The sequence below is a fragment of the Drosophila novamexicana genome, unplaced genomic scaffold (assembly GCF_003285875.2).
Source record: "Drosophila novamexicana strain 15010-1031.04,08,12 unplaced genomic scaffold, DnovRS2.1 tig00001062-arrow-arrow-pilon, whole genome shotgun sequence".
In the NCBI taxonomy this organism is placed as follows: domain Eukaryota; kingdom Metazoa; phylum Arthropoda; class Insecta; order Diptera; family Drosophilidae; genus Drosophila; species Drosophila novamexicana.
In genome coordinates this window covers 719,009-732,767 of record NW_020824838.1, presented here as the reverse complement: position 1 = coordinate 732,767, position 13,759 = coordinate 719,009, and the positions used below count along the sequence as shown (strand labels likewise).

At 38.3% G+C, this 13,759-nt stretch overlaps 2 protein-coding genes across 3 annotated transcripts; one reads left to right on the top strand and one right to left on the bottom strand.

The window, feature by feature from the left end:
• Positions 1 to 462: 462 nt before the first annotated feature.
• On the bottom strand, positions 463 to 1,723 carry LOC115766084. 2 transcript variants are annotated; one of them, XM_030709892.1, is made up of 2 exons: positions 1,545 to 1,723; positions 463 to 1,474 (listed from the first exon to the last, which is right to left on the bottom strand). In XM_030709892.1, the coding sequence occupies exons 1-2, from the start codon at positions 1,620 to 1,622 to the stop codon at positions 734 to 736; spliced, it is 819 nt and encodes a 272-aa protein (XP_030565752.1). In that variant the 5' UTR covers positions 1,623 to 1,723; the 3' UTR covers positions 463 to 733. The 2 variants fall into 2 exon arrangements, with proteins under 2 accessions (XP_030565752.1, XP_030565753.1); XM_030709893.1 differs by having other exon boundaries at positions 1,541 to 1,601.
• Positions 1,724 to 11,143: 9,420 nt separating this feature from the next.
• Positions 11,144 to 13,185, top strand: LOC115766030 (intraflagellar transport protein 56). The gene is made up of 4 exons (XM_030709801.1): positions 11,144 to 11,323; positions 11,386 to 12,261; positions 12,420 to 12,880; positions 12,935 to 13,185. The coding sequence occupies exons 1-4, from the start codon at positions 11,144 to 11,146 to the stop codon at positions 13,131 to 13,133; spliced, it is 1,716 nt and encodes a 571-aa protein (XP_030565661.1). The 3' UTR covers positions 13,134 to 13,185.
• The last annotated feature ends 574 nt before the right edge of the window (positions 13,186 to 13,759 follow it).

The following is a 13,759-nucleotide window of genomic DNA, read 5'->3' as shown; positions in this document are numbered from 1 at the left end:
ACGGGCTGATAAATACAGACAAATTACAGTCGTAGAGGCCAAGTACAGTGATGTCCATTAATGAAGGAAACTAATAGTATTTAATATAGTCAAAGCGGAAAGAGCAGCCACTGGCCGATAAATACAAGCATTTAAAATAATCAAAACAAAGAACTAAACTTTGTAGTGCAAAAAAAAACGTACTATTAAATAAACTTAATTAAATGTAATGCATAAAAACATAAAGATTTTAAAATTATCAACAGTTCAATGTTTAAGGAAATTTTTACGTAAATGCGCGATTTTACCATATTCTATATATATTCGAATTTAAATTATGTTTTATTTTCATTTGCATCTTAGTCAAATTCTATAGTCCAATGTTACAGGCAACAACATTTAATTTAACGGCGTTAACATAACAGCCTTTATATTTTCCAAAAGCCCATTCCATAAAAATAAACCCACATAATATACTTAAAATTTACTGATCACTTGATGTAACCTACAACCAAAAATCTTAAATTAACAATACTAGTTCAACATATTTTGCCTCAACTGTAATGCCAATTGGAATCCAACAACCGCGAAAATTATGTGGCACATGTGCTGTCAGTAAAATTGCCAGCTAGGAACTGGAAATTTCTTAAGATCACAGTTGGATTTTTATTTTAGTTTAGTTTTTCTGAATGCCGGTTGGGTTGAAAGATGTGCGCAAGTGTTCGAAAAACCCAACAACACAGTTCGACACCATTTATTCACAGCAAATGCCGTGAGTGATGTTGCAAGTGCATTGACCCTGCGGACAGCAGCAGCGTCGCACAAAGGTGGTCGTATAGGGAAAGACGATTATACGCCAAATACCACCCAGTTCCAGGGTCTCATAGTGATAGCCATTCTGCAGGAGAGCGCGCGCCTGCCTCATGCCATAGAATGGCAGAATGGGCATCATGCAGACTTCGATACAGTTCACATAGAACTGAACGCAACTGACACGCGACGCCAGTGCATAAACGCTCGAGATGCTCTCATCAAATACGTGCACTGCTTCAAATTGCGGCTGTTCGTTGACAAAGATATCGGCTGCTTTTCGTATGGTATCGAAACTCTTCAATGTGACAACACCCGTGGGACAGCTGCTAAAGAACAGATGCGTCACATTGTCCGTGACAATAATCGGACTGGCAATGAGCGGCGCATTTTCCTCGGGCGCAGCCACATATTTCACGCCGCCATACTCCAGTTCCTTTAGGGTACGCTCAAAGTTCGGATGCGTGGCCACATGTGGCTTCAACTGATGGAAGCGATTCCGTACGCTCTCAATAAAATCATCGCGCACCGACTGCTGTACAGCCACACTGGCAATGGGAAAGGGCTCGAAGGGTTCGTGCATACGCTCCGCCAGACAGTGCGCTGCCGTATTGAGATCCCCATGCTCGAATACGAACATGAAACGTGGACGCGTCCAGGTTTTCTTCAACTGTGGCTGCGGTTTCTGCGCAAGTATTACGAGATGAGAGACGAGACCCAGTTTTTGATTAGATTCTGAACTGCTACTTACTTACCCATTCAAACTTGGCCTTGTCGCTTCGCAGATGATGCACCAGATCGGAGGTTAAAAAGTTCGCAGGTATTTCGCACATTTTATTATCTTACTATCGATAATAGCAACAATTTACAGCGATAATTGGTTTAATACCCAAAAGTATTTTTAAATAAATAAGCTTCAAAAAACGTATTGGTTGCTTTGAGTAAAAAAATAGAATTTCATTTGAAATATAATTAAAGTACTTACGATAGCTGAGTGTGTTAATCGGGAGTTTTTAATCACAAAAACGATCAGTTTTTCTTACTATCGAACAAGTAATCAATAGCTGTTCCCTTACGCTACACACCAAACGATAGGCGATCATTAATTATCAAGCATACTCCTTAACCAATCATTGAACCTCTTTAAAATCAACAACCCTAAGCCGAACGACAATTGCTACTAGATAAGGCTAATACTATTGACTCTTTGTCAGCTATCTAACAGGCTGCTCTGCTGACACCAAAGCATCATCAGTGTTTTCTTAGACAACCACAAGTACAACAGCAAAAACAAGCAAATAACTACATGCGAGAGATATGTAATTTTCACAGCATACTCCGAGGAGCATAAACATGACGCAAGACAAACTCTCCGCCGCACACTTGAGGCGCACAAATCAAGCGCAGCGGCCCGCCAAGTGGCAAACCAAGGAAAACATTTCATCTACTTCGGGGCCTGTGGCCATGATAAGGAAGTATCTCAAGCTTACAAGACGGCGGCAGCAACAAGAACAACAAGAAGAACGACAACAACAATAATGACAACCACCCAAGTACGGAGAGAGAAGACAATGCTAATGCCATTTGCTCAAGTGCCATCAACTCGAGTGTTATATAAAGTCTAAACAAAGGTAATAAATAAGTTTTTTTTAGGGCGCCCCAGTGATGCTGCTTCAAAATGGGCGTGGTACTGCTTAGCTCTTAAGCTGATAAAGCGGCGAGACTTGATGACCTCAGGCGTTGCCAAACTGAGACTTTGGCCCTTACCGCCAAACAGATGTAAAATAAAGATTTTAAATACAAATTTTAAGAACTTAAAGGAAAAAAATGTGCATGCATAATAAAATTAAATCCTCACGAAAGCTATTAACATATTTTTACCTGTTTAAAATTGTTTCCAATTCAAATTCAATTTGTAAATTCTTTGCGGTTGTTTTGGTTGTGGCTGTGTGACAGACAGACAGACAAAATAATCAAAATAATTAAAAATCATTGCAAATAAAAAGCGGATATATTTTTCAATAAATAAAATATTGAGCCATTTACATTTTAATGTTAAGGTTCAAGTGCATTTTACAGTCTTAAAACTTGGCTTATTACATGGCTTACACTCTAACCAGAAAATATTTTTTTAAAATAGGTTTTCAAACTATTTATATGCCACTAAAGGCAAACCAATGGTTAGCACAGTGAAACCGCAAACCAATAAAATATTTGTTTTGTAATTGCAGACATGTTAACAGTATTAACAGCGTTGGTGTATTTACAGGTATTTAACATATCATGAGCATTTTAAGCGTACATAATTTACATAATAATTTAGCCCAAACTTATTTTTAACTTAAATTAATTGAAATCTATATAGAAATCTTCAAATAGCATACAAATGTTATTAACAGCATTCATATTTTATTATATATATTAAGTATTGCCGCTGTTATCATGCTTTCAGCTTTTAGCTACTAAATATACCACACAAACTTTTAGAAAAATCACTCCATAGCTTTTTAAATATTCGATTCAATTATTTGTTTAAATAAATAATTAATGAACTTAAATTTACAAGTTTGTTAAATATACATTTTTTGTAATTTGATTATTTTGACTGTCAGTTCAAATTGACCGACAACAAAACAACAAACATTTGAATTTTGTTAACAGAAGCTGACAAAAATTAAGAAGAAAAGCATTCAAACTGGTTTCAACTAGTCGTGTTGCATTCAATTATTCATTTTGCATGCAATTTGAAATTTGAATTTGAAATTTCGCTCATGAAACATTTTAATTAAATTTTTGACCACATTCAAAACACACGCAAGTACACACAAACACACACACAACTATCGCTTAAAGCCGCAAAAATTACGTATACGCTGCGTATTTGATATTAAATTAAAAAAGTTGCAGCGCGAAAAGTTTGCCTCAGCTCTTTTTCGGTCAGTTAGTTTGGCGCATGTATGCACAGAGTTTATATTTATATGGGCTTTTTATTTTTATAAAACTCAATTTTTGAGTGTGCTAATGTCAGCTCCGTGTGTGTGTGTGCAAATTAATGTTGTGGGAAACAGATCTCTGCTAAAAAATGACAAAACTCTGTGATTTTTATCACATTGCCAGCCAGTGCGCCAAATGCAATTCATATTTAATTGTTGGCCATGGGTCGACTATAATAACAGCGTGTAAGCAGTAACTGAGCAACATGCAACCTCTCTGTGCACCAGCGCCGACATCCCCGTCTCCCTCCCCCTCCATCTGCCACACACACACACACACACACACAGCACTCTGGCAGCAGCCATAAAGCACTTGAAAGATATGCAATAGCACTTATCGGAAGCGAATTGTGCGCGTATTTGACTGGCGAAAAGCAAATAAAATATGAAAATGCTTGGTGGCAAGCGTTAAATACATGCAAATGCTACCAGCCGAGTGTGTGTCTGCGCGTGTGTGCGTGTGTGTGTGTGTATGTGAGTGTGTGTGTTTGTGGCTGTGCAGGCGCAGCGGGAGGCAATAGCATTGGATATTTGGGCGTGGCAAGCGCCGGAAGTGCAAATAACTGTTGCCAAACATTTTCGACGAAAAATGTGCGCATTGCATACGTTTCAGCAGGGAGTCAATGTAGTGGCAAGGCGCGGGTAAGGTGGGGTTAGTTATGGGGGCAACTGAAATTCTATGAAAGGGCTAAGGGGCTACAGATCTGGAGGGGGGGCAACATAGTTGGGTGCTCCTCCTGGCTGCTGGACCACTCGAGATCTGGCGTCGCTTGGTTCAACACGCCGCATGTTGCAATGCATGCAAACAAGATTTAACGATAAAATTTTAATTAGTGCATAAATGGGCGCTTGATTGTGTGGGCGTGTACAAGACATGCTACCCAAACACACTCACGCACACACACACACGCATACACACACACTTACGCTCACACTTGCACTCACACACTTACTGCGGCTTTGGCGCATTTTGCTTTTATTTGTTTTCGCATGCAGGCAACGCACATGCAGCGAGGCATATGAGTTGAACGGTAGCGGGACGACAGGAGGTTGTTAGAGGACTTGCAACAACTGGGATGTGCATGAAATTAAGCAATTTTGTGCGTTTGTGTGTGTGTGCGCATGAGATTGTGCAATATTTGGCTACAAAACCATTTGGACACGTTGCGTACTTTATTTAAGAATCCCTTGCTAATAACAGTTGCTCGTCATTTAAGTGCTAGAAATTATTTATCAACGACTTTAGTTAAAAATTCGGAAATTCGCTATTAAATCAATAATTCCACAAGCTCTATGGAATTATCTAAGAAATGGTGGCTCAAAAATTTAATAGTTGTGCCCAAACATAAACTCAATTTTTACTATTAATAATAATTTGTATGACAATTATTCAAGTGTTTCAAATATTTACTACGATATATTTATTTACGATATACTTTCTGCCAACCCACCGAGATCTATGCAGATGTATTTCCAAGTCATCTTATTTTTTTTTCGCTTTAGTGCCAAGCCGTGAAAAGACGTGGTGAAATGTTCCCAGCACAATGTTTGCATATTTGCGTTTATATTAGAAATCAGACACACAAGCACACACACACACACACACATACCTGCACACTATTTCATGCATGATTCTATAGGTGCTTTGGGTGTGAATCCCGTTGACTGCTTTGCACCGCTGGCCCTGGCAAAATACTCGCCGTAAAAATGTGAGTAAAAATACAGGTACGAGTATATATAACATGCAGCATACGATGGAACACAACAGCTCGACAGGTACTAACTTTATTCAATATTGTTGCATTTTTTTCTGCCCTTACTTTACCCTGTAGCCATTAAATGGTTAAATGGGGTATGTTGAATTGGAGAGTTGTTAAGAAATGTAACAACGATCTCAACAAATGTTACAGCTAGAGTCAGATGGCTTCTCTTGAACCTTCTACAAATCGAATTCATTTCCAAGTATTATATTTCTCTGCCCAAACTTTTTTTCAGAATTTTAAAAATATTATCTTGATATTCTGTAGATAACTTTTGCTGCGTGGTGTTTTTTTATCCCAATAATTATTAGAATTATTTGAATTATAAGTATTTAATTATATAGATAGAAAAGTGAAATTAACAGGATATCTTCTAGTCGATCAGTCACTCGCATTTCGACTTGCGCCTGGCCTGTTTGCTGCTGCCTCTGCTCGATGTCTACTTTTATTTATTTTAATTTTCCAGCTCGTGCTCTACGTATTTCTTCTTTACAGCTCGTCTCGATTGCTGCTCGACATGCACTTTGCATACATTTTGCTTTTACGATCTGATGCTGCGTTTAAATATTTAGAAGATAGTAAACTATGTCTGTCTGTTAGTGTGTGCGTGTGTGTGTGTTGCTGTTGAAATATTTATTAGAATAACCAAAGGCCCGCCAGCATGTCAAAAAAGTCAAAAGTCGAGAGTCAAATATGTTATAATCTGAATTTCTTTAAATATAAGCTTAAAGTCCGTTTTGGACATGCACAAAACATTTTTTAATTTGAGTAATTATAAAGTACCTTTCTCCTAAATGTAAAACAGTTACTAACAAAAAAAACACGTATCGAGAGTGTTGGACAACTGAATACCCAGTAAAAAAGAGAGCTTGCCTTTGCTCCGAACTTTCTTTTGTTAAATAGTTTTTGTGAATCAGCTTTATAGCTGATCAGTTTGCAATTTTCAGGCTTGATTAATAGGCTATGCGAAAATCGATATGCCAAATTTTGTGTTTCAAACAATTCAAACAGTTGGAGTAGCAGATTTATAAGCTTCGATTGACTCTTCTTTTAACTTATGCCTTGTGAGTATAAAAATCGCGCTAAATAGTGCAGGGTAAACAGATACCGCACAAATCACAAAAAGCCACAGTCAGAACTGACATCCATGGATAAAATCGCACTTGAATTTGATTTAGATTTCGAACTCTGGCTCTCGTTCTGGCTTAAAAGGCAAAATTTGTGTTTTAATTAAAATATGTAAATGCGCCAAATCGTACAAAATACACAAATTAGAGAGCAGAGCGCAGCCTGCAAAAACCAACAAAAATATTTCACACATTTACCAAAAACATTTTGCCAATAATGCAATTGCCACATCCACAGAGGCCACTCCACGCACTTGTATGTGTGTGTGTCTGCACATGTTGCGTTTGTGTGTGTGTGTGTGTGTGTGTGTGTGTGTGTGTGTGTGTGATTGGTTCTCACAGCTGCGTGAGTGTGTTTGTTAAACAAATTTTGGAAAATGGCTCGCATTAGGCGAAAATACCCAAACCACGAAACAATTTAGTTTATTTGCGCCTAATTGCAAACAACAGTTGCCTGTTCGAAATTTAGAGCCCTCTGCCCCTCTACAGGGTCTCCGATTACCCCCACTTGCCCCTGCGCCTAGTTATCAGTTGATTTTTGAAGGCTCTTTTCAATAGTGAAAGTGCTGAATCGAACATGCGCTGCTTTGAAGTTTTATGTGTATTTAAGGGTAAACATTTCGATGGTGGAAGTAAATTTCATATTGTTTGATAAGAAGTACTTATGAAATAATTGGGCGTCATTTTACCAAAGGAAAATATTTAAGCTCTGATACCCCAGGCCTTAAGCTTTAGATCTAAGCTTTAAGCTTGCTGAAAAGCTTTAATGTGCTTTGACTGCTTGTTAAGAAACCAACCGATTGTGAGAAAACATCAACTTGATAATAAATATAATTTCTCTCTAGGAAAGAACTAATCTGCCTTAAGGTTTTATGACGTCGTATTACGAAAGTATTTCAACTATCTATATCAAAGATCTAATATGCTTTCACAACTATTTAAGAACCCAACCGATTGTGAAAAGTAATCAGCTTAAATATCAATATACTACATATCTCTGGGGCTACCATATCTTGTCTGGTTAACCAACCTTTGTACTATTTAAGAACGCTTATTCTTAATTCAAGATAAATAAATATATTAAAGATTTAATTCCCAGACGCTGCATATTTAAGCTAAAATTGGCTTGTGGCTGTTAATATTTTTAATCATAATTAATATAAATAATTATATAAAAGTCTAGTTTCTTATTTGTAATGTACATTATTTGCAAAGCTTAAACTTAAACTTTATTGTGGTTTCAGTGCTATTGAATAGTTACAAGAAATGTTTAACATTTTTGTTTTTGCATATCTTGCAGTTGTTTTTGTAGAGCAGTTTACTGTGCAGTTATTATGCATGCTTCAGTGGCATGCAACATTTGAGCTTCAGTAAAGGCAAAGCAATAACAGCAACAGTAAGAACATCATCATGATCAACAATAAATCGCCAAGATGTCCATTCTTATTTATTTTCGCATTTCGAGTGTTTAGTTTTCGCTTGAGAAAATCGCCATTTTCCTCAACTTTGTGTCAGAGCGAAAATCACTATGCAAGCTACAGGCGAGTGGGCATGGAACATGTGCCCAAGATACGAATTGAGGCAGGAAAGGCACTAAGTAAAAGGAGAAATACAAAGTGAGAGAAAAGCGGCTACAGAGACAGAGCGTGCGAGAACGCTAGAAAGAACTGAGCTCTGTCCTTGCCATTTCAATTTCCGTTTGAATTTTGCACTTCATTTCGCAAGTTCGCAATTTTCATGTGATTTTTCCTTGAAGAAAAAACAAAAAAAAAATAAAATAAATAAAAAGAGAAAAGAAAAACTTAAGCAGGAGGAAAACAAGTTTGCCCAAGTGCTAGATGAGAACGGAAAGAGGCAATGCAAATACTCGAATACAAAAACAAAACAAAACAGAAATAAAACAAGCGTGAATCAAGTGAAGGCAACGAAGAGATGACAATAAATTGTCACTAGGTGCCTGCTTGAAGACCGTCTTCCGAACCCCCTCCATCAACGTCCATGTCCATGTATTGAGGATTTGGTATATTCTGCTCTAAAAATGTAAACACGAACACAATGATAATGATGGAAAATCAAGGCCGAGCGAGACAATTGCACGTAGAGTAGCGCGTTGGCTGTCACGCCTTCGCAGTGAGAAATCTTCAATAGCATCCCCCTCTCGAACCACCCTCCTTTAGTCCGACACGCCCCCCTTGGTGCTGCTGTTTATTTGTTTGACAAATAACGAGCGCCATAATGAAGGAGGTGCAAATGATGTTGGCATTGTTTATTCGACTGCGAAATGTAATAGGCGCGCGGTGTCACGGGGCACCGACTTGCTTTTTATGGCTGATTTGACAGGAAACGGAAACGCGAAATTGCAAAAGCGCAATAAAGTGTAGCATAAACAAAGGCGCGCTCTGAATACACAAAACGCACACACACACATACGAACCCCAGCACTGTGGGGCAGGCAACTAAAATGATTCAAGTACTCGTTACCGTTGCACAGCACTTGAAAATAAATTTGTTTCCACAATATCCCGCATTTGTATATCAAACATGGCTGTTGTTGTTGCTGCTGCTCATAATATTATTGTGTTGTAGGCAGCAGCAAACAGATTGTTTTCATTTTTATCTAGAGTTTTATATTCAATTCTCGTTGACATGTCGCGGTCGAGAGTAAATATGAGAATCTATTTTAGATTGTATATGAAAAAATGTTACTTGTATTAAGGCAGTTATTATCCAAGTTTCAAACCCGCATACCTTGGATAATACAAAATTAATAGAGGGATAGTTTTTTGGTCTAGCTTATCCTCTGGTTTGATTTGTCAGTTAAATTCAACTCATTTATGAAATAAATATTGCGACTACTTTTTTTCCACAAGTCATTTTTTCCTCCATCAAGTACATGCTTTACATATTCGATAATTCACCTATTTTCCCAAGCTTTATTTGCTTGAATGGACTTTAGTTCTAGTATGACTTTATGTTTAAGCCCCTCGAAGCAGATAGTTGTAAAGAAGTTCTTCGAAGTTTATTCGATTTTGCACATGTTTGCAATAATATGCAAAAAACTGCCACAAAGGTGTCTATTGTCAGATGTGAAATATATTTAGCATTCTGCAATGTCAGCAGATAAAACACAGCAGAAAAAATATAAATACAAAGAAAATGTGAACATTTTAAAAGCATTGCATGCGGCAGGACGAAGATGTGAGTGACGCACGCATTTTTCTTCAGGCTGACTGCATATTTATGAGTTTGTATGCCTTATAAATAAAGCAAGTGTGTCAACAATGCATTCCACTGACATACCTAAAGCCTTACTCTTGATGGCTGAACTCATCTTAAGTGGAATACAAGTGAAATCTCGTAACGGAATACGAGAAATGGAATCTATTTTCCAAGTACCCATGTAAATTCATACCCTTTCAAATACCCAAAGTATTTATGCTTTTAGCTTAAATTAAGACTAAGCAGAAGCTAAAAAATATTAACATATGTTCACTATAGCATAACAGCTCTAGATAAATATGTTCTCGTTGGTAAAATGTATGTGTTCTTTTCAAATTAGCATGTGGAAAATAGTTTCAATGTAGTTAGATATGTTAAAGAGCAGCGCGTAAGCGCGACCTTTAGTTAGGATAATATTTATAGAGTCTGATATTAAATACATACTTCTTTTTGTTTTTTTAATACATTAGCATTAAAATTCACGCTTAAATTAACATTTATATTAACATAAATATTAAAGATAAGCAATTAACTATAAATAGTTATATGCATAAGATTTATATTATATCTATAAGCATTATATTAACTATTAATAATTATATTCATAAGATTTATATAGACATTAAAATATATATTTGAACGTTTAATATTAAATTTTATTCCATTAACATATATAATTACCTCAATTTGAATTTATAAATTTAATAAATACACATCTGTTAAGATTAACAGCTGTCGCCGTAAAATTTGCTATTACATTAACAGTTGCAGATGATGCCTAATATTTATTATTGAGACAATAAACCTATAAAAATAAAACATACATTTAAAAAATTTAATTAAATATTTGACTGCGTCGCAAACTACCTAACATAGTTAAGTGAAATATATGGTCATAGTGTACACGCATAACGCATTTGACGCCTCAGCAAGAAAATAACTCGGAAAGCAAAAAGAAACAAGAAACAGGACACAGGCAAGGAATGAAAATGAGACCAACAATTGAGTATAGCATTTGCATGGGCTGTTAGGGCAGCAACAGTTGGCTCCGGGTGCAGTCGAGCATGGGATCTGCTTTATCGACGCTATGTTGGTTGCCAAGCAACCATAAACGCAATCGTAACGGTAACCAAGCGCCCAAGCGAGGACAACAGAACAGAAAAATAAAAACCAGAGAACGCAAAGGACAACAAAGTTCGGTCTAAGAAAAATGGTAAGAAATGCAGCTGCAAATAGTAAAAGATACTAGAAATGCATGAGATACTTGAGTGACATCCTTCAGATACTTTCGCGTGGCAAAACGGATTCGGCCAGCTCACGGCATGTGGCCAGTGGAGGTGGCATGCCACAGCAACAGCGCAAAATGCCAGCGCCGGCAACACTGGAGGATTTCATCATCAGGCGTGACTATACGGGCGCTCGCGCCTTTCTGGAGGTAAATGGGAATACAGCTTTTCTCTAAGTATCTCAATTGGTTATATTTCCGCCCATTGCCAGTACGCCAATGATGAGCACGAAGAAGGCGAGGAGGCGGCTAAGAAAAATGAACAGCAGCAGCAGCAAATCGATCAATGGATTGCCTATTGCAATTTCCATTTGGGTGATTATCAGCAGGCTCTAAACCAATACCAGGCACTCAACGATCCTCAATTGTCGCTCAATGTGGCCGTCTGCATGTTCTATTTGGGCCTCTATGAGGAGGCCCAACAGTTAATGGAGGGCACTGCGAATACGCCACTGAAGCAGCGTCTCCTCTTTCATCTCGCCCACAAGCTGGGCGATGATCAGCAGTGGGCGGAACTGTTGGATGTGCTGCTCAGCACACCCAACGTGGAGCAGCAGCTGAGCCTGGCCTCGATGCATTACATGCGCGCCCATTACCAGGAGGCCATCGATGTGTATAAGCGGGTGCTGGTCGACAACAAGGACTATTTGGCCATCAACGTTTACCTGGCCTTGTGCTTCTATAAGCTGGACTACTATGACATGTCCCAGGAGGTGCTCGATGTGTATCTCAGCCAGCACAGCGACAGCACAATTGCCATCAATCTGAAGGCCTGCAATCGCTTTCGCCTTTTCAGCGGACGTGTCGCCGAGCAAGAGATCAAAAATATCGCCGATAATGGAACATTCGGTGCGGATTTAATACGCCACAATTTGGTGGTTTTTCGCAATGGTGAGGGTGCTCTAAGGGTGCTACCTGGTCTCCTCAATATTGTGCCCGAGGCGCGCCTCAATCTGGCCATTTACTATCTGAAGCAGGGCGAAGTGCAGGAGGCGCATGCCTTAATGAAGCAACTGCAGCCAACATCGCCGCATGAGTACATACTCAAGGGTGTGGTCCATGCGGCACTGGGACAGCAATTGGGTTCGGTAAGTTCTAGTATAAAAAACTTCTCTCCATGAAGTAACTCTTTACTAATAAGTCATATTGCTCCCAAATTGTATTTACCACTCCTTTAATTTTATTTTTCGATTCTTTGCCTTGCAAAATATATTAAAAGCCACACTAATTATACTCGTATTTGCAGAAGGAGCACATCAAGACGGCCCAGCAAAATCTACATCTTGTGGGCAGCTCAGCCACCGAATGCGATACGATACCAGGACGTCAGAGCATGGCCTCGGCATTTTTTCTATACGAACAGTTTGAGGAAGTGCTTGTCTATATGAACTCCATACGCAGCTACTTTGTGAACGATGATGTGTTCAACTATAACTTTGCCCAGGCCAAATGCGCAACGGGCTACTACAAGGAGGCAGAGGAGCTGCTGATACAGATCAGCGATATGGATATAAAGAATCAGCACACCTATTGCATGATCCTGTCCAAGTGTCACATACACTGCGCGCAGCCAGAGATGGCCTGGAATGTGTTCATTACACGGGACACAAATGCGGAGGCTTTTCTTTTGCTTCAGCTGATTGCGAATGAGTGCTACAGATGCGAGGAGTTTTGGGTGGCTGCCAAAGCATTCGATATGCTTGAAAAGTGAGTATTAAAACTATCTGTATTTATATATCTAACACAGTGTTTCTCGAACAGACTTGATCCCAGTCCAGAGAACTGGGAGGGCAAACGTGGCGCTTGCGCGGGTGTTCTCTATGCAATGGCAACCAGGTCACTTCGTGGACGTCCGCCAGGTGGCATTTCTGAAGTGATTGGGTTGCTGCGTGAATCATCTAATTCGCAGGCAGATTCCATGATTAAGACGATTCGAAAGCACATAGGTAGTTTTAAATAAATGCAAAAAAAACAAGTAATTGTAATGACGACCATTCATTACTACAGATAAACTAATTTAATCAGAATACTTGTATTTTATTTCTAATATCTTATACAAATACAAATGTGAACAGAACAGACCACTTACTAATGCAAAGTAGCCCACTTAACAGTTCTTCTTGCAAGACATAACCTACAAATGTTAAGAGCAGCACATAATTTTCTTACAGCAGTTAATTCTCTCCTTCATACGCTCAGCGGTTAAACATAGCAAGGAATTGTTTTAATCAGTGTTATGTTCTATTGCATTAGTTAGCAAGACAATGTTAGTAACAGCGCATCATATAAAAAGTGCCGTTAAGATTAACATAAAAATGTCAATAATTGCGCGTGAATATCGCACAACACTCACACCCCTTAAGAAAACATGCAAATGTTATTAACAGCGTGTTTAAACCTAATGTCCCCACGATAAGCATGGAACTGTTATTAACATATCGTGGTAAATGTATTTACAGCTGTAAAACTTAACAGACTAATATTATAAGTATTGATCCATTGTATTTGATTTTAATCCCAACCACTTAAAATGTATTTATTTACTTAATAAGTATTTTCCAAGTTTCTAAAGCAATATGTCGTATA

Coding starts and splice junctions, on each gene's coding strand:
- LOC115766084 (XM_030709892.1), bottom strand. CDS start 1,622: ATGTGCGAAATACCTGCGAACTTTTTAACCTCCGATCTGGTGCATCAT. Junction 1,475..1,544: donor ACAAGGCCAAGTTTGAATGG/GTAAGTAAGTAG, acceptor ATACTTGCGCAG/AAACCGCAGCCACAGTTGAA.
- LOC115766030 (XM_030709801.1), top strand. CDS start 11,144: ATGAGATACTTGAGTGACATCCTTCAGATACTTTCGCGTGGCAAAACG. Junction 11,324..11,385: donor GCGCTCGCGCCTTTCTGGAG/GTAAATGGGAAT, acceptor GCCCATTGCCAG/TACGCCAATGATGAGCACGA. Junction 12,881..12,934: donor GCATTCGATATGCTTGAAAA/GTGAGTATTAAA, acceptor TTTCTCGAACAG/ACTTGATCCCAGTCCAGAGA.